General features: G+C 43.8%; 1 protein-coding gene across 8 annotated transcripts in view; it reads right to left on the bottom strand.

The window, feature by feature from the left end:
- Positions 1-24,784, bottom strand: part of LOC139572722 (septin-9-like) — a 168,312-nt gene that overhangs the window by 14,938 nt on the left and 128,590 nt on the right. For 5 of the 8 annotated variants that reach the window (XM_071395445.1, XM_071395471.1, XM_071395437.1 and 2 more), the window contains 3 exons: positions 9,350-9,571; positions 1,938-2,066; positions 1,673-1,754 (listed from right to left, as the gene is read on the bottom strand). In XM_071395445.1, the coding sequence (XP_071251546.1) occupies positions 1,673-1,754; positions 1,938-2,066; positions 9,350-9,571 (433 nt within the window). Of the gene's footprint in view, positions 1-1,672; positions 1,755-1,937; positions 2,067-9,172; positions 9,198-9,349; positions 9,572-23,334; positions 23,484-23,509; positions 23,599-24,784 lie in introns of those variants that run through there. The other 3 variants (XM_071395478.1, XM_071395488.1, XM_071395495.1) reach the window with 3 other exon arrangements.

Consider the following 24,784-nt stretch of genomic DNA (forward strand, 5'->3'; position numbering starts at 1 on the left):
CATTTCTTGTTAACAAACTATAGTTTTGGCAAGTCAGTTAGGACATCTACTTTGTGCATGAGACAAGTAATTTTTCCAACAATTGTTTACAGACAGATTATTTCACTTATAATTGACTGTATCACAATTCCAGTGGATCATAAGTTTACATACACTAAGTTGACTGTGCCTTTAAACAGCTTGGAAAACACCAGAAAATTATGTCATGGCTTTAGAAGCTTCTGATAGGCTAATTGACATCATTTGAGTCAATTGGAGGTGTACCTGTGGATGTATTTCAAGGCCTACCTTCAAACTCAGTGCCTCTTTGCTTGACATCATGGGAAAATCAAAAGAAATCAGCCAAGACCTCCCAAAAAATGTGTAGACCTCCACAAGCCTGGTTCATCCTTGGGAGCAATTTCCAAAAGCCTGAAGGTACCACGTTTATCTGTACAAACAATAGTAAGCAAGTATAAACACCATGGGACCACGTAGCCGTCATACCGCTCAGGAAGGAGACGCGTTCTGTCGCGTTCTGACACGTAGAGATGAACGTACTTTGGTGTCGAAAAGTGCAAATCAATCCAAGAACAACAGCAAAGGACCTTGTGAAGATGCTGGAGGAAACAGGTACAAAAGTATCTATATCCACAGTAAAGCGAGTCCTATATCGACATAACCTGAAAGTCCGCTCAGCAAGGAAGAAACCACTTCTCTAAAACCGCCATAAAAAGACAGACTACGGTTTGGAACTGCACATGGGAACAAAGATCGTACTTTTTGGAGAAATGTCCTCTGGTCTGATGAAACAAAAATAGAACTGTTTTGCCATAATGACCATCGTTATGTTTGGAGGAAAAAGGTGGAGGCTTGCAAGCCGAAGAACACCATCCCAACCGTGAAGCACGGGGGTGGCAGCATCATGTTGTGGGGGTGCTTTGCTGCAGGAGGGACTGGTGCACTTCACTAAATAGATGGCATCATGAGGAAAGAGAATTATGTGGATATACTGAAGCAACATCTCAAGACATCAGTCAGGAAGTTAAAGCTTGGTCGCAAATGGGTCTTTCTAATGGACAATGACCCCAAGCATACTTCCAAAGTTGTGGCAAAATGGCTTAAGGACAACAATATCAAGGTATGTGAGTGGCCATCACAAAGCCCTGACCTCAATCCTATAGCAAATTTGTGGGCAGAACTGAAAAAGCGTGTGCGAGCAAGGAGGCCTACAAACCTGACTGAGTTACACCAGCTCTGTCAGGAGGAATGGGCCAAAATTCACCCAACTTATTGTGGGAAGCTTGTGGAAGGATACCCAAAACATTTGACCCAAGTTAAACAATTGAAAGGAAATGCTACCAAATACTAATTGAGTGTATGTAAACTTCTGACCCACTGCGAATGTGATGAAAGACATAAAAGCTGAAATAAATCCTTCCCTCTACTATTATTCTGACATTTCACATTCTTTAAATAAAGTGGTGATCCTAACTGACCTAAGACAGGGAATTTTTACTTGGATTAAATGTCAGGAATTGTGAAACACCTTAGTCAAATACATTTAAACTCAGTTTATGTAAACTTCCGACTTCAACTGTATATACACATAGATAGGATATATCTATGCACATACCGATATAAGCACATTATAAATATAACATTTCAGCTATGGATTGTAGTGTTACTGTACCAGTTCTCGTTGTTGATCTGATCCCCGAAGCCGGGCGTGTCGATAACAGTTAGTTTCATCCTCACCCCCTTCTCCTCAATGTCTGAACAGAGACAGACACAATTAGATTGAATACAAGCACCTCAGAGGCCAAATGTACCTCAGACTGTAATCACAACACAGGGTAGACTGAGTAGAGGGTGAGATGGATACAGTGAAAGCTGCAGCTAGAGAGGTGCAGAAAAGAGTGAAATAAACAGTATGAGTGATCTCTTCCTCCTCTCACCGTGGCTGACAGACTTGATATGGATGGTCTTGGGGATCTTCTCCTGGGACGTGGCCTGCACTGACTTACGGCTCACCTTGGACTTGAACAGAGTGTTCATCAGAGTGGACTTCCCTAGGCCGCTCTGCCCTACACACACACACACACACACACACACACACACACACACACACACACACACACACACACACACACACACACACACACACACACACACACACACACACACACACACACACACACACACACACACACACACACACACACACACACACACACACACACACACACACACACACACACACCTGAATGTCAAACACATTGGTAATGCAAATAAACACAATAAAGCCACAATTGAGATTTTAGTCATCTAGCAGACCATCTTATTCAGAGTGACTTACAGTAATGAGTACATACATTTTCATACTTTTGATTCGTACTGGTCCCGTGGGAATCAAGCCCAAAACCCTGGAGCTGCAAGCACCATGCTCTACCAACGGAGCTAAACACAATAACGTAGAAACTCTACAATGAAGGTAAAACAGTAGCCCATGCCTTGATTTAAACCAATACCCTCTCATCTAGCGTGACTGTAGGGAATAGACTACTCTGACAATGGTGGACTTCCTCTCACCTTTCTCCAGAACATTCTTCAGTCACTCTTCCCACTAACAGGTTCATTCCAGTGGTGTAATGACTGACTAGCATGGCCTCATTATTTCACACTGAGACAAACAGAGTTTAACACCAGAGCTGTTCCAGCCTGTCACAGCCACTCAGGGGAGAAAGAGAGGCTATTTCACAAGATCTTGGCTGCAGTGGTGGAGAAGTTACAGGTGTCTGCAGTAAGGCCTCCCCGCACACACACGTTTCGTCAGTGCCTTTTTCACCATTTTCTCTGTGGCTCTATGAGCCGCACGTACAGAATAATGACTCGGTCACTTGGCCAAGGCCCTCCCCCACTCCCACTCCCACTCTCCCTCCCATCCATTAAAGTTGGCCTAAAGGAAATGCATGTCCTTTCAGGGCTCAGACCTGCAGTCTGGGGAAGAGCTCTGCTGTCAATTAAACCACACCGAGCCTTGAACTGAGCTGAGCCTTATCCGCCATAGAGCCGTTGGTTGGAGAAACCCATTCTTCCATAAGTGTGAAACTCATCCGTCTGTGGTTTGTGCAGCTGACGCTGGCTCAGATCACTGCACTATAAAACTGGCCATTGTCGACAAAGAACTTTGGGTCACACACGCACCATAAGTCTGACGCACACACACCTCCCCCTGTTCTCTTATCTCTCCCAATACAGCAGGGTTCCCTAACTGTAAACTATTTTTTATTATTGGACATAAGACAAAACACAGTCTTATGTCCAGCTCCAAGTGATTTTTTTGGGGGGGGAATCTGTTCCAAAGTATTCCCACGCATAATAGAGAGATGTATGTGATCGTATACAAATGTAAGCACGGTTTGAAATGATTCAGTTTTAGTCTAATATTATATCACTTTGGGCTTCTTGCTGTCCATTTACAGTCTACAAATGATTTATAATTATGTTCCAGCCCCCCGACCATCCACTCAAGAAACAAAAGTCCCACGGCTGAATCTAGTTGATGACCCCTGCAATAGAGTGTTAAACAGACTGGAACAGCTGTTGGCCAGGACATGTGCCCGCCATCTGCAACGCTGGGTAGACATGCTACACTGCAGTCTGGAGAAGAGCTCTGCTCTATCAGCAGTAGAGAGGAACCAGCTGGAGAGGAGGGTGTGTGTGTGTGCGTGTGTGGGTCAGAAGATAGAGGACATGGGAGACATAGATTGAAAAGCTGGACTACACAGAACCCTGAACATTCTAGAATTAGGGAACAACATACTGTGCATGGACCCAAAAGATTGCCTGTAGCACCTGACTACCGCCAACATCACTTTTGGCCCCTGGGATCAACTGTGGGTTAACGAGGGAGAGTGTAGTGTTTATGACCCCTGGACAGGTAACACACACAGTTTAGTTCACTGTCTGGTTAAGTCAACACAGACTGGAGCTCAGGGCCTCTGGTGTTCTTAGTAAGTGTTCACACACACATTAAATAATGGAGGTTTATATGTTGAAACTTCTTTTGGGATTTAAGGCTTCAAACAACTGATTAATGACCGGGCCCTCAGTGTCTTGACTTCAGACCTCTAACATTATGGGAAGTAGTACAGCATCGTCCCTTTACAACACATCTGTGTTTGCTTCGGACCTGAAGAATCAAAGCTTTCCAGAGAGCCTCTCCAGTGTTTCCACCAAGTATAACAATTAACCACTTACTGTACTCCAATCAAAACCCATTGCCATACAATACATTTTGGATTATTAATCTGTTATGAAAACCCAAATTGCCCGTTCGGGGACCGATGTGATTGTTAAAGAAGAGATGTGCACTATCCAGGCCAATACCAAGCCTGTGCTCATGCTGTTGGAGTCCCATACCAGTGGTACTGTATCACATATTTTTAGGGGTCTAGAATTCCCCTGAACGGTTGGTATGAGTGGCTGAGCCTGAAGAGGGGAATCCTGTGAGCTACGGGGCCAAGGTCAGGGCTCAGTGGGATGGGCTGTAGACATGCTGATCCCCCTAGCTGAATGGCTGGACCCAGAGACCAGCCAGATAGTGGAGAGGAAGGACGGGGTATCAATACAACAACACAGGTGTATTAAACATTAGTAACCATCTCAGAGTAGTCCTGATCTAGGACACGTTCTGCATTTTAGATAATGAATCAGATTGTTAGAGAGGGAGGACCTGATCCCAGATCAGCCATTCTACTCTTAGATGCTTGTATCATTAGATTAGTAGTGTGTGTGACTGAGGGTCGCGGCTGGTTATCATATAAGGAGTGTGGAGGTATCATTAGATTAGTAGTGTGTGACTGAGGGTCACGGCTGGTTATCATATAAGGAGTGTGGAGGTATGCCCAGCAGAACCAGCTTCCATTTCCACACACACACACGTTCAAAAGTTTGGGGTCACTTAGAAATGTCCTTGTTTTCCATGAAAACATACATGAAATGCATTGCAAAATGAACAGGAAATATAGTCAAGACGTTGACAAGATTATAAATAATGATTTTCAATTTATTTAATAATTGTGTCCTTCAAACTTTGCTTTCATCAAAGGATCCTCCATTTGCAGCAATTACAGCCTTGCAGACCTTTGTCATTCTAGTTGTACATTTGTTGAGGTAATCTGAAGAGATTTCACCCCATGCTTCCTGAAGCACCTCCCAGAAGTTTGATTGGCTTGATAGGCACTTCTACGCACCATACGGTCAAGCTGCTCCCACAACAGCTCAATAGAGTTGAGATCCGCTGACTGTGCTGGCCACCCCATTATAGACAGAATACCAGCTGAGTGCTTCTTCCCTAAATAGTTATTGCATAGTTTGGAGCTGTGCTTTGGGTCATTGTCCTGTTGTAGGAGGAAATTGGCTCCAATTAAGCTCCATCCACAGGGTATGGCATAGTGTTGCAAAATGGAGTGATAGCCTTCCTTCTTCAAGATCCCTTTTACCCTGTACAAATCTCCCACTTTACCACCACCAAAGCACCCCCAGACCATCACATTGCCTCCACCATGCTTGACAGATGGCGTCAAGCACTCCTCCAGCATCTTTTAATTTTTTCTGCGTCTCATGAATGTTCTTTGTGATCAGAACACCTCAATCTTAGATTTGTCTGTCCATAACACCTTTTTCCAATCTTCCTCTGTCCAGTGTCTGTGTTCTTTTGCCTATCTTAATATTTTCTTTTTATTGGCCAGTCTGAGATATGGCTTTTTCTTTGCAACTCTGCCCAGAAGGCCAGCATCCTGGAGTCGCCTCTTCACTGTTGACGTTGAAACTGGTGTTTTGCGGGTACTATTTAATGAAGCTGCCAGTTGAGGACTTGTGAGGCGTCTGTTTCTCAAACTAGACACTCTAATGCACTTGTCCTCTTGCTCAGTTATGCACTGGGGCCTCCCACTCCTCTTTCTATTCTAGTTAGAGACAGTTTGCGCTGTTCTGTGAAGGGAGTAGTACACAACGTTGTACTTGATCTTCAGTTTTTTGGCAATTTCTCGCATGGAATAGCCTTCATTTCTCAGAACAAGACTAGACTGACGAGTTTCAGAAGAAAGGTCTAGCCATTTTGAGCCTGTAATCGAACACACAAATGATGAAGCTCCAGATACTCAACTAGTCTAAAGAAAAACAGTTGTATTGCTTCTTTAATTAGGACAACCGTTTTCAGCTGTGCTAACATAATTGCAAAAGGGTTTTCTAATGATCAATTAGCCTTTTAAAATGATAAACCTGGATTAGCTAACAACGTGCCATTGGAACACAGGAGTGATGGTTGCTGATAATGGGCCTCCGTACGCCTATGTAGATATTCCATAAAAAAATCTGCCGTTTCCAGCTACAATAGTCATTTACAACATTAACAATGTCTACACTGTATTTCTGATCAGTTTGTTATTTTAATGGACATTTTTTTTGTTGCTTTTCTTTCAAAAACAAGGACATTTCTAAGTGACCCCAAACTTTTGAACGGTAGAATATATATATATATATATATATGTGTGTGTGTCCGTCTGCCAGGGTCTCACGTCTTTAGTGATGGCGTAGCCTACAGTCAGCCCTGAGCTGAATGGGTGGCAGGTTGCCGAGCTCTGTATCCAGGACACCAGGGCCAACCACAGGGGAATGTGAGAGGAATGTAGATTTGTCGGCAGACTCCACATCACAGCGAGAGAGAACAGACACTAACCCTGGGCCCTGCCTCACCCCTCAACCCCCTCATTACCCTACCCACACACCCTCTCACCCACTTCCAGTGCACTACAGAAAAGTAGGCTGAAGAACATGTAGATGTGTCCCACTCAGCGGAACTAAAATCTTCCCTACTGTATACTGACCTTTCTAAAGAGGATTCAAAATGCAGTTCCATGTAGGACACACCACTATACAGTATGGGGGATTCTTATGGGACAGTTCCATGTAGGACACACCACTATACAGTATGGGGGATTCTTATGGGACAGTTCCATGTAGGACACACCACTATACAGTATGGGGGATTCTTATGGGACAGTTCCATGTAGGACACACCACTATACAGTATGGGGGATTCTTATGGGACAGTTCCATGTAGGACACACCACTATACAGTATGGGGGATTCTTATGGGACAGTTCCATGTAGGACACACCACTATACAGTATGGGGGATTCTTATGGGACAGTTCCATGTAGGACACACCACTATACAGTATGGGGGATTCTTATGGGACAGTTCCATGTAGGACACACCACTATACAGTATGGGGGATTCTTATGGGACAGTTCCATGTAGGACACACCACTATACAGTATGGGGGATTCTTATGGGACAGTTCCATGTAGCACACACCACTATACAGTATGGGGGATTCTTATGGGACAGTTCCATGTAGGACACACCACTATACAGTATGGGGGATTCTTATGGGACAGTTCCATGTAGGACACACCACTATACAGTATGGGGGATTCTTATGGGACAGTTCCATGTAGGACACACCACTATACAGTATGGGGGATTCTTATGGGACAGTTCCATGTAGCACACACCACTATACAGTATGGGGGATTCTTATGAGGCATGATTGATGTGAGAGGAGTGTAGTGTACTTTTCAACTCTTCATCCTTTCTATATATTCTCTGTATAATACACACTGAACAAGAATCAAACATTTTCCATTCGCACAAAAAAGCTTATTTCTCTCAAATTTTGTGCACAAATTTGTTTACATCCCTGTTAGTGAGGATTTCTCCTTTACCAAGATAATCCATCCACCTGAAAGGTGTGGCATATCAAGAAGCTGATTAAAAAGCATGATCATTACACAGGTGCACCTTGTGCTGGGGACAACAAAAGGCCACTATAAAATGTGCAGTTTTGTAACACAACACAATGCCACAACACAAGTTGAATGGCGCATGCAATTGGCATGCTGACTGCAGGAATGTCCACCAGAGCTGTTGCCAGAGAATTTAATGTTCATTTCTCTACCATAAGCTGCATCCGATGTCGTTTTTGAGAATTTGGCAGTACGTTCAACCGGTCTCACAACCGCAGACCACATGTAACCACGCCAGCCCAGGACCTCCACATCCGTCTTCTTCACCTGCGGGATTGTCTGAGGGGGAGTGTGGGTGGTGCTGAGGAGTATTTCTGTCAGTACTAAAGCCCTTTTGTGGGGAAAAACTCATTCTGATTGGCTGGGCCTGGCTCCCCAGTGAGTGGGCCTGGCTGCCAAGTGGGTGGGCCTACACTCTCCAAGGCCCAACCATGGCTGTGCCCCTGCCCAGTTGTGAAATCCATAGATTAGGGCCTAATGAATTTATTTCAATTGACTGATCTCCTTCTATGAACTGTAACCCAGTAAAATCATTGAAATCGTTGCATTTATATTTTTGTTCAGTACACTTATTACATACCAGAGCAGTGTGTAGCAGAGAAATTCAAACATTAACCTAACGTCCCATATTCTGTCTCCTTCCCTACAGCTCTGTTCTCACATGCAGACTTAAATGACAAATTACACCTGAGTGCACATATACACTGCAGGAGACTAGGTGGTCGTTTTGGATTTTCTTTTCCATGGATGAGTCTGCATCCTCCTTCCTTGAAGTACCCCTGTAGGCTGTAGTCTAAGTGAGCCGTTTTATCCACGGAAAGAACCCACAGAGCAGACTGACAGTCGCGACATCATCAAATGGAGACGTGGTGTGGAGACAGCACGGCAAAGGGGTTTTATAGGGGCTGGTCTCTGGTGAAGGAAGGCGTGTGTGTGTTGTAAAAATCAACCGTTTTAAAAAGCAGCCATCACACACTGATGAGGGAGTGTCAGTATGGTGGGAGTGTCAAAAGGCTGTGTGTGTGTGTGTGTGTGTGGGGGGGGGGTAAATGTGTGTGTGTGAAAATGAGAGCGTTCTTAATTTGAGAGAACCTCTTGTTAAATTAGAGATATATCCTCCTTGAATAACACAGGAGAGGATAACAGTAACTCAGCCTCTCACCGTAAACACAACCTGGTCCCTATCACACACCACCAGCTTCTGCCATGTGTTTCTTCAGGCTGGATAACAGCAGACCAGGATCTTGAGCTCATTTGATGGTAACCTATGATCATATACAGTACACACGCATTCGTCTCTCACCATGTTAACTCACCCACTACCATGATGTTGTGCTGATTGAGTGTGTGTGTGCGTGTCTGTATGGCATTTGCATTGCTTGCTGGGTATTTGTAAAGCACAGCTGACGTAAAAAGGGCTTTATAAAATAAATGTGTTTGATTGAATTTGATCTGTTTGTGTGGGTGTGTTCTCTCTCTTCATGTTAACTCACCCACTACCATGATGTTGAGCTCGAAGCCCTGTTTCATGGCCTTCCTCCGCATCTGTTCTAGGATGGCATCGATGCCCACATAGCTGAAGTCCCCCATGCCAGGACCTGGCACAGGCTTCTCCACCTGGCACGCTGCGGGCACCGCCGGGGGTGGCATCATCATCTCGGGCACGGCCACCTCAGACATGGCTCTACTGTTGTAGCTGGTAGTGACCTCTGACCCTGAGGAGAGAGGGAAATACATGTCAGTACAAGTGGATAAACCATTTATTTCCTCTCGTGTGATCATGTATCTTTGAAACATACTGGATACATTACATGAGCTTCCTACTGTGAAATAAAGAAAATCATTTAAAGTAGCAAGATAACAAAAACCTTATACATTCAAGTAACCAACTTATACAGTTAATATACTACACTAAACATATACAGTGAGTATAACATAAGAATAGCAGAACCATATTGCTGTGTCATCAGAAACAAGTGAAGGAGTTGCAAGGATATGTTTTCTACACAGCTGTGAGGAGCTAGTTACTAGCTAGACATAATAACCTAGCTAGACCTGGGCTAGAGACCACACACTAGTCTGAACAAATATCCATACATTAGGACCTAACATGGGCCAAAGCCCTGCTAATACTAACAGACAGCTGAGCACACCAGGACAACTACCTGTGGTGTGTGTTTGTGTTGGAGCTGGGGAGACAGTGTAAAAGTTGACGAGGTGTAGACTAGCGGACCATAAACTAAGGAAATGTAAAGAAATCCCCCCATATCACTACCTGTTATTACTGAACCAACCATGTGTCAGCACCACCCAGAGCCTTCTGCAGTACTGAACCAACCGTGTGTCAGCACCACCCAGAGCCTTCTGCAGTACTGAACCAACCATGTGTCAGCACCACCCAGAGCCTTCTGCAGTACTGAACCAACCGTGTCAGCACCACCCAGAGCCTTCTGCAGTACTGAACCAACCGTGTGTCAGCACCACCCAGAGCCTTCTGAAGTACTGAACCAATCGTGTTTCAGAACCACCCAGAGCCTTCTGCAGTACTGAACCAACCGTGTTTCAGCACCACCCAGAGCCTTCTGCAGTACTGAACCAATCGTGTTTCAGCACCACCCAGAGCCTTCTGAAGTACTGAACCAATCGTGTTTCAGAACCACCCGGGGCCTTCTGCAGTCACACACTTACTCAACAGTCATATTTTAGTAAACAGTCTCTACTGAGGGTTAGATACACAGTACATGTTTGTCTGACCACCGCAGGACTCGTATACATTCATAGAATAATATTCTGTATATTTCCCTGAGTTACAGGAGGACCCCCCTGCAGATTCTAACTCAAGTTAACTATGTATGCTGGGTGGTGTCTGATCACCAGGCATATTGTTTAATATGGTGTGTCCTGCTGATGATGAGAGAGTGAAAAAGAGAGAAATCACTGGGGCTGAAACCTGACCTACTCACAACTCTGGAATCAACAGTGCTATTAAGGATGACTGACAAACACACACACACACACACGTCAAGGAGGACAGTCAGCTCCTCTCTTGGAGCCACCAGGGCAGGCTGCCAAGAATTTTACAGCCATCAAGATTCCATCCCTCCTCCCTCCAGCTAGTTACAACTCCGATAACAACAACACTGAAGAGAGAAACCCAGGAAAATCACAGAGTTCACTGTAAAGACTACTACACTAGGTTTTGGTAGGAAGAGAATAGGCTAGTATATCTTGTTCCCAGATAACACTTGATACCAGTCCGTTTTCAAAAGAAAAGTATTGTGAATTGAGTATTATGTCAAAGTACATTTTTCTATAGAAACAGGCAGAGTTAGAGACACACCTAGCCTATAGGGAACTAGCTCTAACTGGCCTCCACACCACTTCCCCATCCTGGTCCAGACACCAGTCAACAAGTTATGCAGGACCCTCTTCTCTAGTAGTTTCCACTGCAACAGGTACAGAATAATACTGATCAACATGTCACTATTCTAACGTCCAGTACCTGGCTCTACCCTGCGCTTACAGTTCTTGACTGGCATATGAGGGTGGTTGGTCATAGATAGATCTGGTGACCAGAATGTTTGTGCTTCAGCCAACTCTTCTGTCATGTGTGTTGTCATGGCATACAGTAGAAGAAAGGATGACTGAGGAGTTGGCTGAAGCACAAACAGACCTGGTTACCAGGCTATCTACAGTACCAGTCCAGTTTGGATACAACTACTCATTCAAGGGTTTTTATTTTTACTATATTCTACATTGTAGAATAATAGTGAAGACATCAAAACTATGAAATATCACATACGGAATCATGTAGTAACCAAAAAAGTGTTTAACAAATCAAAATATATTTGATTCTTCAAAGTAGACACCCTTTGCCTTGATGACAGCTTTGCGCACTCTGGGGACTCTCAACCAGGAACCAATTCTTCACCTGGAATGCTTTTCCAACAGTCTTGAAGGAGTTCCCACATATGCTGAGCACTTGTTGGCTGCTTTTCCTTCACACTGCGGTCCAACCCATTCCAAACCATCTCAATTGGGTTGAGGTCGGGTGATTGTGGAGGCCAGGTCATCTGATGCAGCACTCCGTCACTCTCCTGGGTCAAATAGCCCTTACACAGCCTGGAGGTGTGTTTTGGGTTGTTGTCCTGTTGAAAACCAAATGATAGTCCCACAAAGCGCAAACCAGATGGGATAGCTACTCTGCGTCTCACAAAGACACGGCGGTTGGAACCAAAAATCAAAAATTTGGACTCCGACCAAAGGACAGATTTCCACTGGTCTAATGTCTATTGCTCGTGTTTCTTGGCCCAAGTAAGTATCTTCTTCCTATTGTTGTCCTTAAGTAGTGGTTTCTTTGCAGCAATTCAACCATGAAGGCCTGATTCACTCAGTCTCCTCTGAACAGTTGATGTTGAGATGTGTCTGTTACTTGAACTCTGTGAAGCATTTATTTGGGCTGCAATCTGAGGCTGGTAACTCTAATGAACTTATCTTCTGTAGCAGAGGTAACTCTGTGTCTTCCTTTCCTCTGGCGGTCCTCATGAGAGCCAGTTTCATCATAGCGCTTGATGGTTTTTGCGACTGCACTTGAAGAAACTTTCAAAGTTCTTGACATTTTCCGGATAGACTGACCTTCATGTCAAAGTAATGATGGACTGTCGTTTCTCTTTGCTTATTTGAGCTGTTCATGCCATAATATGGACTTGGTATTTTACCAAATAGGGCCATCTTCTGTATACCACCCCTACCTTGTCACAACACAAATGATTGGCTCAAACGCATTAAGGAAAGAAATTCCACAAATGAACTTAACAAGGCACACCTGTTAATTGAAATGCATTCCAGGTGACTACCTCATGAAGCTGTTTGAGAGAATACCAAGAGTGTGCAAAGCTGTCATCAAGGCAAAGGGTGGCTACTTTGAAGAATCTCAAATATAAAATATTTGTTTAACACTTTTTTGGTTACTACATGATTGTGTTCTTTGTTATTTCATAGTTTTGATGTCTTCACTATTATTCTACAATGCAGAAAATAGTAAAATAAAGAAAATCCCTTGAATGAGTAGGTGTGTCCAAACTTTTGACTGGTACTGTATGTCCAGCAAACCTCATATGCCAGTCACGTACTGTAAACAGAGTTACTTACAAAAGGCTCTGACTGATGTAAAAGACTAATTGGGTGAGGTGAAGTGCAATGGCTCATCGCCATGGTTACAGAGACAAGACGATGCACTGTCCATCCCAAACAGAGTCACTGCTCAGCCCTTTCACTTAACATCAGGGGACACTGCAGAACCCCTTTGGAGAGGATAGTGCATAACTATCTGACCATGGTACAGAACTGCTATGATGAGTGTTACAACAAGCTCTGCAAGGTGAGGAGTGAAGGATCATCGTTAACAAGGTGACAGTGTCTCGACCCTCTCTTCATTAAATAAGAGTCACAGCTTGTCTCTTTTTCCTTCCCTCTTCAGGGGACACTGCAGCACCCCTTTGGGAGGATGGGCCATACATGTACCTGTCTGTTCCCTCTTCAGGGGACACTGCAGCACCCCTTTGGGAGGATGGGCCATACATGTACCTGTCTGTTCCCTCTTCAGGGGACACTGCAGCACCCCTTTGGGAGGATGGGCCATACATGTACCTGTCTGTTCCCTCTTCAGGGGACACTGCAGCACCCCTTTGGGAGGATGGGCCATACATGTACCTGTCTGTTCCCTCTTCAGGGGACACTGCAGCACCCCTTTGGGAGGATACATGTACCTGTCTGTTCCCTCTTCAGGGGACACTGCAGCACCCCTTTGGGAGGATACATGTACCTGTCTGTTCCCTCTTCAGGGGACACTGCAGCACCCCTTTGGGAGGATACATGTACCTGTCTGGTCCCTCTACAGGGGACACTGCAGCACCCCTTTGGGAGGATACATGTACCTGTCTGGTCCCTCTACAGGGGACACTGCAGCACCCCTTTGGGAGGATGGGCCATACATGTACCTGTCTGTTCCTTCTACAGGGAGCCAGAGAGCTGGGTACATCCTGGCTGTGTTTGGGCCCGTTTAACAAGAAGTAAATAGAAACACACACTAATCTCCCATTCCTGGTTGTTAAGAAACGTCTAGTTTCAAGGGTTTAGACGGTGACACTCTATAGGAACGATGCAGGGATTAGGGCTGGGACGATACCAGTATTGCGATTCAAAGGATTGTAACAACCCTAGCTTTGTACGTTGACAGCTCATGAACCCGATGACACTAGGTACACTACCAACCAACAGCACATACAAGAGGGCCAGACAACCTTTCTGTCTGACTACACTCCTAAGACGTTGTGCAACTTTGTGAAGTAAATGTAGCCTTTGGTTAACCACGATCAAATCCCTAGAGGTTAAAACCCCTCTTCAATGAGACCTGGAAATTAAGTAAACTAACTCTAAAAACTCGACAGCAGGGGTATTCAACTCTTACCCTATGACGTCCGGGGCCTGCTGGTTTTCTGTTCTACCTGATAATTAAATGCACATACCTGGTGTCCCAGGTCTAAATCAGTCCATGGTTAGAGGGGAACAATGAAAAAAAGCAGTGGAACTGGCTTGGAGGTCCAGAGGTGAGTTTGAGGGCTCTACAGTATGTCAGCCAATATGTCTTGCCAAAGTGCATAACATGGAACTGATTGGATATAGTATTTGTTAGTCAGGGATGCCTTGGCCTGCTGTGCAGCGCCCAAACATAGGTGTCTGAGTGCTTTTTGGAAAATAAACCCTATAAATCTGGAATGACCCTTGACCCTTTCAACAGTTCGAACGTCTGGTTGGCCATTTAACCTAAACAGCTGGGAGACATTAGCAGCACATTATCACACGGGGACAGGGAGAGAAGGACCAGTTAACCAGACAAGCAAAGCAGAGGAATGGATGAGGGTTGTGTGTGTCTCATCTTTAAAAACATGTCATCCATTGAGTATGGTTCCAGTCGGTTTCCCAGAATGTGGACAACATTGACATCATGACTGTGTTTGCTAGCTGACAACAAACCACCTTCAGGATAAAACAAAACCTAAGAAGCCACAAACTGTCAGCCAAGCAGATTGTAGATATGAGTCCAGGTGAAGATGAACCTGTTTCTGGAACTTTCATGGATTATCTCTACCTCTCTAATTATAAAATGTTTATGAACAGTCTATGTAGTGTTATAAAGCATTATGCATGGCACATGAAGCTTTATGTGATTGTAATGCATTATGAACAGGGTATTCGTAGGGAGAGTTATCAATGTTTCTGAGTAGAACAGATGCCAGTTGAATAATAACAGTCAGCAGCAATAAGGTTCACTATGTAGGCAATATGTTGTCATGGATGGATCCCTCTAATGATCATTTCCTGGAATTGAGTGGATTACATTACATAGGCTACATCCCTCTTTTGAATGGGGTGTTTCAGTCTTTCGAATGGCAGTCTTTCGAATGTGCAGTCTTTCGAATGGCAGTCTTTCGAATGGCAGTCTTTCGAATGTGCAGTCTTTCGGATGGCAGTCTTTCCCGAGTGGCCTCAGTGCTAGAGGCGTCACTACAGACACCCTGGTTCGAATCCAGGCTGTATCACAACCGGCCGTGATTGGGAATCCCATAGGGCGGCGCACAATTGGACCAGCGTCGTCTGGGTTTGGCCGGTGAAGGCCGTCATTGTAAATAAGAATTTGTTCTTAACTGACTTGCCTAGTTAAATAAAGGTTCAATTTAAAAATTTAAAATAAATGTTAAACAGATGGCCTGACTCACTGTGGTTATTAAAGATCCCATGGCACTGCAAAGAGAAGAGGACATGTAATTAAAATGCCTTTATTTAGGTGACACTCACCCTAAGAGTAGGGGTGTTAACCCTGATGTCATGGCTAAATTCCCAAACTGGCCCTCATCATTTTATCATGGAAAGGGAAAGGGGGATACCTAGTCAGTTGTACAACTATGCATTCAACTGAAATGTGTCTTCTCCATTTATGGGCATCTAATCATCCCCAGATTCCAATTCCAGTGGGCTCTCCTATCCCTTGAAACTCTTCAACCAGGTTGTTGCTGTGAAAGGGTGTGTCAACCTAAAATTAAGTTGAGATTTTCTTCACTTCAAGATGAAATTGGCATGAAACATGCATGTCGTAAGAATCCACAGAAAAATACTTTTAGAATTCCCACAAAAAAATAAAAATACTTTTCCAGATTTACTGGAATTGTTGTGATCCTGTTTTCAATTATGGCCCATAAAGAATGTTTTTTTTCTGTCATTGCAGAGTGTGCAGTTGCTTTGCTCTGTAAATAAAGACAGAAGTCCCAATACCAGAGAGAGGAGAGGAATAGACAGGAGAAGAGCGGAGGGGGGACTGAATACATGTGATTTACTCTCACCATGCATAGCTTGGGGCATTCCCACTTACCAGCCAGCTAACTACAAACAGGCCCTAAAATATTCCCAAAAAGTTAATGTTTTTCTCAAACCTCCCCGCAGGCCAGATCCATATGTTTGACACCTGTCCTACACTGTCTATAATCTAGCCCTGCATCTACTACACATTGTGTCTTCAGGAGGGAGACATTTCTTTAAAACAGGGAAGAACTACATTACCTAAACTTGTCCAATTAGTGCAAACACTAATTATTTCAGTTTTCCAACCCAATGTGATATGTTCACCATTGGTCGGATGATGTTAATCAAAAGGTTAGGGCTGTGGTTAGTTGACATGTTGTTGACAGTTAGTTGTTCAGTTGATGTTCAACTACAAACCATCTATTTGGTACTATGCAAATGGAGTGCTGCCTTACATGTTTTGTGTATATGTTTATGACATCATTCATCCCCTAACTGATATGACATGGGGGGGGGGTCATACAAGTATACACAGCTGGCCTGCTGAGAACCGTGTCAAACATGTCAATGGGGCTCATTCATAAGCACTACAACACTTCCAACCTCACTGTGCTGGTCACAAACCTTTTTATGAGTGTACTCTAGAAACATCTGTTGCTTTTTCTCCACATTTCGAGACTCATGAGAGAGAGAGAACAAGAGAAAGAAAGAGGGATCCATGAAGAGGGCAGAAGATAGTTCGCCTGTCGTCTATAGCTTTATGGTAATGGCCAGAGTGAGTAGCCATCTCTCCAGTCTACACGTTTACAATTACATTTTGTCCATAAGCTCTTTTCTAAAGCAAATTGAATACGCTACTCCAAACTATTATTAAAACCTGATGAGGACCAGGGGTGCGATTTTCACTTTTGGTGAAAATCGTATGATTTTTAAACGGCCTCGTACTCAATTCTTGCTAGTACAATATGCATATTTTTAGTACCATTGGATAGAAAACAACCTCTAGTTTCTAAAAACGTTTGAATTTTTTCTCTGAGTCCAACAGAAGTCATTTGGCAGCACTTTCCCTGACCAGGAAGTAGAATGCAAGATGTCTATGCTCGCTTCAACGCTCTGCCTATACATGGTCATGCCACCTATGACCCGAAACACACCTCATACGCCTTCCTCTGTGTGTCAAGAGGACGTCAGAGGAGAAATTTTGTGTTTATCTTGTTCTGACGTGAAATAAGACCTATTTCTTTGACGTGACCGTCCATTTCCGGAAGTCTGAAGTGCGCGACTTTGAAGAGAGATTGTGTTTTGTTTTGCTGCCGTTTCGGATGTCAACTATCTCCGGCTCGGATTTGATTTGATAAATGAGACCATATCATCGTAATGTATGTTTTTTCAATATAGTTTAATCAGATTATTTGAATTTTTTCGGGAGTTTTGACGTGTTCCGTTGTGTGACTTTGTTTACTGGGAGAGATCCGTGCCACTCGACTAGTACCTGAAGTGGGAAAGGTACCATTCTGAATGGAATGAACGACTCATCTGGACTAAGGACATCTTGATCAACATTCTGATGAAAGATCAGCCAAAGTAAGGCCCAATTTATAATGTTATTTCATATATCGGTCGTGCATGTGAACTGGTCGTGGGCGCCCAGCTGGTTCTGGCTGGCGTGGCTATGCTAATTTAGCGCTACATTTTGTATTCGCTATAAAACATTTAATAAATCTGAAATATTGTCTGGAATCACAAGAATCCTGTCTTTCAATTGCTGCAAAGTATGTATTTCTCAGATATGTTTTATGATGAGTAATTAGTTATTTGACGTTGGTGTCTGTAAATGTTATGGCTGCTTTCGGTGCAATTTCTGATTCTAGCTGAAATGTAATTTATGATTTATACCATAAATATGCACATTTTTCAAAAAAAACATATGCTATACAATAAATATGTTATCAGACTGTCATCTTATGAAGTTGTTTCTTGGTTAGTGGCTATATATATCTTTATTTGGTCGAATTAGTGATAGCTAGTGACGGAGTAAAAAACTGATGGAGTTAGAAAAGTGCTCTCTTTTGCTGACGTGGTTAGCTAATAGATTTACATATTTTGTCTTCCCTGTAAAACATTTAAAAAATCGGACATGTTGGCTTGATTCACAAGATGTGTACCTTTCATATGCTGTATTGGACTTGTTAATGTGTGAAAGTTAAATATTTCTAAAAAACATTTTTTTGAATTTCGTGCTCTGCCTTTTCAGTGGAATGTGGGAGGAGTTCCGCTAGCGGAACGGGGGAGTGAGACAGGTTTTAAATCAAGAAATCAGAAAACAGACTTCCTCTAACAGTCGAAAGTCCAACTAGTTGTGACCGAGTCCTGGTTTCATTCTTCCTATGAATGTCTCAGGTCAAGAACCAGGGAGGAAAGAGATGACAATGCATGTGAAGAACAAAAGAAAGCCTGGCATCATCAACACTGCAGATGAGCCATCAGATCCTGGGACACAGAAGCCATTGTCAGGTACAGTGCACACATGATGAGTCACCGTCATATGACAGAGGCTGACACAGCAGTACGGAGGCCAGCCAGTAAGACCAGGCATTAAGACCAGGCATTACTCTGCATTATGGTACAAATACCCCCTAGCCAGACCCAAAGAGAAGCCCCAAAATGAACCGGGGAAGTGTTGTGCTTATATGCGGGTGTGTTTGTGTAGCCAAGCCCGTTTCCCAGGGTCCTCTCCATTTCTGGTCTCCTGAGAATGTGGCCTACGACCCCACAGGGCTGTGAAAGCAGATGTTGTCACCTGATGCTGGGGATATGTACTGCTGTGTGTGTGTGTGTGTGTGTGTGTGTGTGTGTGTGTGTGTGTGTGTGTGTGTGTGTGTGTGTGTGTGTGTGTGTGTGTGTGTGTGTGTAGAGTTGTTTACCAAACACATCTGTATGCCCAATACATGACACAATGTCAGACACTCATTTAAAAATGTATGGACAATAAAGACATAAAACGACGAAGAGAGCATGTTCTAACACTCCAACATATTTCTAAGGTGTAATCGTCTTCAGATTGTAACAATGTGCATCGACCTTCTAAAACCTACATCCAAACATTTAACTTTACAAACGGCACCCCATACCTACCATAGACTTCCAGTGATGGGGTCAGAGTGTTTCAGAGTGATGTTAGACAGACAGAGGGGTGAGGGGTTCATTCAGTCATGCTGCAGTGCTGTTATCTGTCTCATTATCTGACCCGTCACTGTTTCTGACAGAAAACAGACAACGCAAGGACCTCTAACTGCCTACACAATACAGGGACATTATCTACCTGTGTACATAAACACACATCGTCACAGAGAGACACAAAAGGTACACACAGACACGCATGAATGTGCACGTGCACGTACTTAGTTTCAAGTCAGATATGTAACATAGTCTGGTGAAAGTATACACAGGACCATTTCCTCATGATGTTGAGCAGGATCTTTACACCAACTGTAGATTCCTCCTGCGACACCACCTCTTAGCCTGTTCCCAGATCAGTCTGTGCTGTATAGCTAACTACTATGGCCATTGTCATGCCAATCATGTTTGACTACAGGAGTTAGCAAGACAGCTTCAAATGGAAGTGAAAGAGTCCACTTCAAAATGAAAATCTTTATATTTTCAGTTAAGACGTGTCTTTAGCCCGAACCTGCACAATTGTAACCTGCCTGTTTACCATTCTGTTTCCACCTAGTTACCATTCTGTTTCTGCCTCAGTCATCATTAGCCTAATGTTAACTGTAACAAGGTCCATCTAATGATATTATCTATGAGCCTTCTTCAGAGAAGCTAAGAGAACGAGCCATTAGCCAGCAGCATTAGCAGTAGCCTATTACAGGTCATGCTACTACCGGTTGTTTGTTTTGCTGAGGTCATAGTGTATCAGTGTGGAACTCTTCTCTGACAGATAGTGTTGGGGCGCAGGGTTCCAGAATCTGACCTTTCACTGACCTCTCTGGCCCGAGTCACTGGTACGACGACAGAGAGAAACAACCTCTGGGAGAGAATTAGGGAGAGGACTGCTTTCAAAGGAGTTGTGCTAAACCACCGTAGCAACCCATATCATGTAGCTTGGTGTATTATGACACGTTACCTCTGGACTGGACTTTCATTTCCATGACTGATCAACACGAGTTCTCATGGCTTTCTTGTCCCTCTGCATCAGACATATGGTGAACAATATGTTTGGAACACGGAATCACAAAAATCACATAATTGAATCACAATACCTATAGAATCGAGAGAATCGGAATACATATTGTATCGGCACATAGGTTTCATGATAATATCGTATGGTGAGGTCCCTGGCAATTCCCAGCCCTAGTATGTTTTATGGAGGTGATGTCATTCTGTCATTTACATGACGTCAACGGTGAATAAATAAGGCTTCAGACAGATGTCATCTAGATGTGTTACATGGATCTCATGACAGTCTGGTCACAGTAAAGTGATACTGGGAAGATATCAATACCAGTCAAAGTGACATTGGTACTATAGGTCTACAGACGTACTCACTCTCTCAATGTGAGGACCTCTACACATCCACTGTGCTGTCCATCATTCCTTTAATACAGTGGGCCCTAGTCAGCACGCACGCACGCACGCACGCACGCACGCACGCACGCACGCACGCACGCACGCACGCACGCACGCACGCACGCACGCACGCACGCACGCACACACACACACACACACGTTCATCATTCCATCAGCACAGTGATCAACAGTAGACCCCAATCTATCCGCCACTGCAGACAGAAAGAGATGACCAACCCCTCAACTCTCCCTAAACCTGCTAGTCTGCACCCCTCCTTAATCCGCATCAAGTCCCTTCTACACCTCCCTATACACACACATATATCCCAGAAGTACTAGAGCTGGGCGATAAAGACAAAAATCCATATCACGCTACATTTAATGAATTATCACGATAACGCTAAATTCATAACAATGTGCATCAGTTACTTTTTTATATTAGCCTTAAAACTACTACTATTTTTAAAATGTTGTAGATATCAATTGTCCGGATAGAAATCGTCCATATTTGTAGACTTAATTCATTTCAAAACGTCACATTCCTCTAGTAAAGGCTACTTATAGCAGTAAAATGCCCTCGATAAATGATCGGTTGGGTCGGTATCAGTAATGTTAGATGTATCGTCCTTGCTCTATGAACAACACACCAGTCTGCACCCCTTCCCTTCTTCCTTCCTAGACCCACTGTCCTTCACTGGAACTAAAACCACAGACCTCATTATCTCATACATACCATTTCAGAACTAAAACCACAGACCTCATTATCTCATACATACCATTTCAGAACTAAAACCACAGACATTATTATCTCATACATACCATTTCAGAACTAAAACCACAGACATTATTATCTCATACATACCATTTCAGAACTAAAACCACAGACATTATTATCTCATACATACCATTTCAGAACTAAAACCACAGACATTATTATCTCATACATACCATTTCAGAACTAAAACCACAGACATTATTATCTCATACCATTTCAGAACTAAAACCGCTGACATTATTATCTCATACCATTTCAGAACTAAAACCGCTGACATTATTATCTCATACATACCATTTCAGAACTAAAACCGCTGACCTCATACATACCATTTCAGGAGACAAGGACATACATTACATGGCTACATGCCATACTCCACCAGTCATAATGGTATGCAAATGCATGACCAAGGGGAAGTGAAGAAATAATATGTAAGCAAAGTAGATACTAACCACTTAACAGATGCAGGTAGTTTGTCTACAGACAGAACCTCTGGGAATCTAACACACACACACACACACACACACACACACACACACACACACACACACACACACACACACACACACACACACACACACACACACACACACACACACACACACACACACACACACACACACACACACACACACACACACGAGAATGCAGAGGTAATGACGACCTTTCCGGCATCACATCAGCAGCTGTTGAAGAGCCACGGTGTCTGTTCTTGCCTGGCAATGCACCAAAGCCCTTAACTGTCCAGAAAACAGAGCTCCTTTGAACTAGTGTGTCTGTAAATCAGATCCGACTGACTCAAAGGTGAAGAGCGGTTCCGTTATTCTGCTTATATTTAACTGCCTGATATCAGTGAACTATGCCTACGTAAAATAGCTGGGGTCAAACCTGTTTAAACAAAACATAGGTTGAGGGAAGCCATTGTCAGAGCAGTGCCATAGTTCTGCTTTTACTGTGACAGCCAATAAGAACAGCAATATGCAATCAAAGAAGAGAGAGGGATGAAAGAGATAGACCGAAAATAGAGTCCTCTATCTCCACTTTCCAGACACATCACTCCATCAGTTTAACTACAGGGACTACTTTTCACTTTGAACGGGCGGCCGGAGACTACTTCACGGCAGGGTCTCACACCCTATACTAAAAGTATCTGCCTCTTTCCACATGTTTCCACGTGTGGAAATCCCTCCACATACAGTAGTGCTCTGCCTCTCTCCATGTTCTGTACCTGGTCTGTATGCAATACAGCAATGTCATGATCAATGTCCCTTCCAGCACTACACAGCCCCATGTGTGGATCATGTCGTTAGAGGAAGGTTAGAGGAAAGACGGAACGAGGGGAAAGGAGAGCTGAAATTAACCAGAGCCCAGCAGAAACAGAGAAACTTAATGAAAGATGGCAGCAGCAGAGAAGCAGTGCTGTGGTTATGCAAACAGCCCCCTCACCTCCCAGGATTGATTACAAGGCTTGGCCCTGGAGCTGCAGACGCCATGTTAGAGACACACACAAAATTCTTATCCCCGACCCCCCCCCGTCCCTCCACTCTGAGCTCACCCGCTCCGCCCCCAAACCCCCAAGAGCTCAGTACAACAGAGAAAAACTAGAGGATGATGCAGCAACAATGCTGGGTTCCAGGAGTACAGTACAACAGAGAGAAACTTCACAGAAAGCCTATTCCCCTCTACAGTCATACCTCAGTACATCTGAGTGTATTTCTATCAAGACAAACAAATACACACTAACATAAACACAGAAACATGCACACTCACACAGTAGTGGTGCTCCTGGGCAGCAGAGTAAAGAGAGAGCTAGTACTGTACCACAGACAAACAGGAAACTAGAAGAGACGGAGCGAGAAAAAGAAAAGCAGAGAAATAGAGAGAGGGGAGAACAAGGAAACCACACACAGTACACACGGCGAGGGAGGCAGAACCGCAAACTCACCGTGTGTGTTGTCCCGTGCTGAAGAGCAGCCCCCTAGTGAGAGCCAGTCCAGTCACCGAGGAACCCCACGGCCCCTCCCACCTCACCCCGTCATGTGACACTGGACCACAGGCATGCCACACCCCCCCTCTCACTCACACCACCCTCCCCTCAACATGAAACATCTTCAACAGAGAGGATAAACGCTTCTCATGCTTCCCATCTGAAACAGTTGGGAATAGTTTGTGCATACAGTATCAGTCAAAAAACACACCTATTCCTTCCAGGGGTTTTATTTATTTGTTTCTATTTTCTACATTGTAGAATAATAGTGAAGACATCAAAACTATGAAATAACACATATGGAATCATGTAGTAACCAAAAAAGTGTTTAACAAATTAAAATATATTTTATATTTGAGATTCTTCAAAGTAACCACCCTTTGCCTTGATGACAGCTTTGCACACTCTTGGCATTCTCTCAAACAGCTTCATGAGGTAGTCACCTGGAATGCATTTCAATTAACAGGTGTGCCTTGTTAAAAGTTCATTTGTGGAATTTCTTTCCTTCTTAATGCGTTTGAGCCAATCAGTTGTGTTGTGACAAGGTTGGGTTGGTATACAGAAGATAAAAGACCAAGTCCATATTATGGCATGAACAGCTCAAATAAGCAAAGAGAAACGACAGCCCATCTTTACTTTAAGACATGAAGGTCAGTCAATGTGGAACATTTCAAGAACTTCAAAAGTTTCTTCAAGTGCTATGATGAAACTGGCTCTCATGAGGACCGAATAAATGCTTCACAGTTCAAGTAACAGACACATCTCAACATCAACTGTTCAGATGAGACTGCGTGAATCAGGCCTTCATGGTCGAATTGAAACCACTATTAAAGGACACCAATAAGTTTCTTGGGCCAAGAAACACAAGCAATGGACATTAGACCAGTGGAAATCTGTCCTAATCTGTCTAATGATTCCAAAATTTAGATTTTTGGTTCCCCCCGCCAAGTCTCTGTGAGATGCAGAGTAGGTGAACGGATGATCCCCGCATGTGTGGTTCCCACCGTGAAGCATGGAGGAGGTGGTGTGGGGGTGCTTTGATGGTGACACTATCAGTGAAATATTTTGAATTCAAGGTACGCATAACCAGCATGGCTACGGCCTCCCGAGTGGCGCAGTGGTCTAAGGCACTGGATCGCAGTGCTAGCTGTACCACTAGAGATTCTGGGTTCGAGTACAGGCTCTATCGCAGCAAGCCGCAACTGGGAGGCCCATGGGGCGGCGCACAATTGG

This window comes from Salvelinus alpinus, chromosome 1 (assembly GCF_045679555.1).
Source record: "Salvelinus alpinus chromosome 1, SLU_Salpinus.1, whole genome shotgun sequence".
NCBI classification, from domain to species: domain Eukaryota; kingdom Metazoa; phylum Chordata; class Actinopteri; order Salmoniformes; family Salmonidae; genus Salvelinus; species Salvelinus alpinus.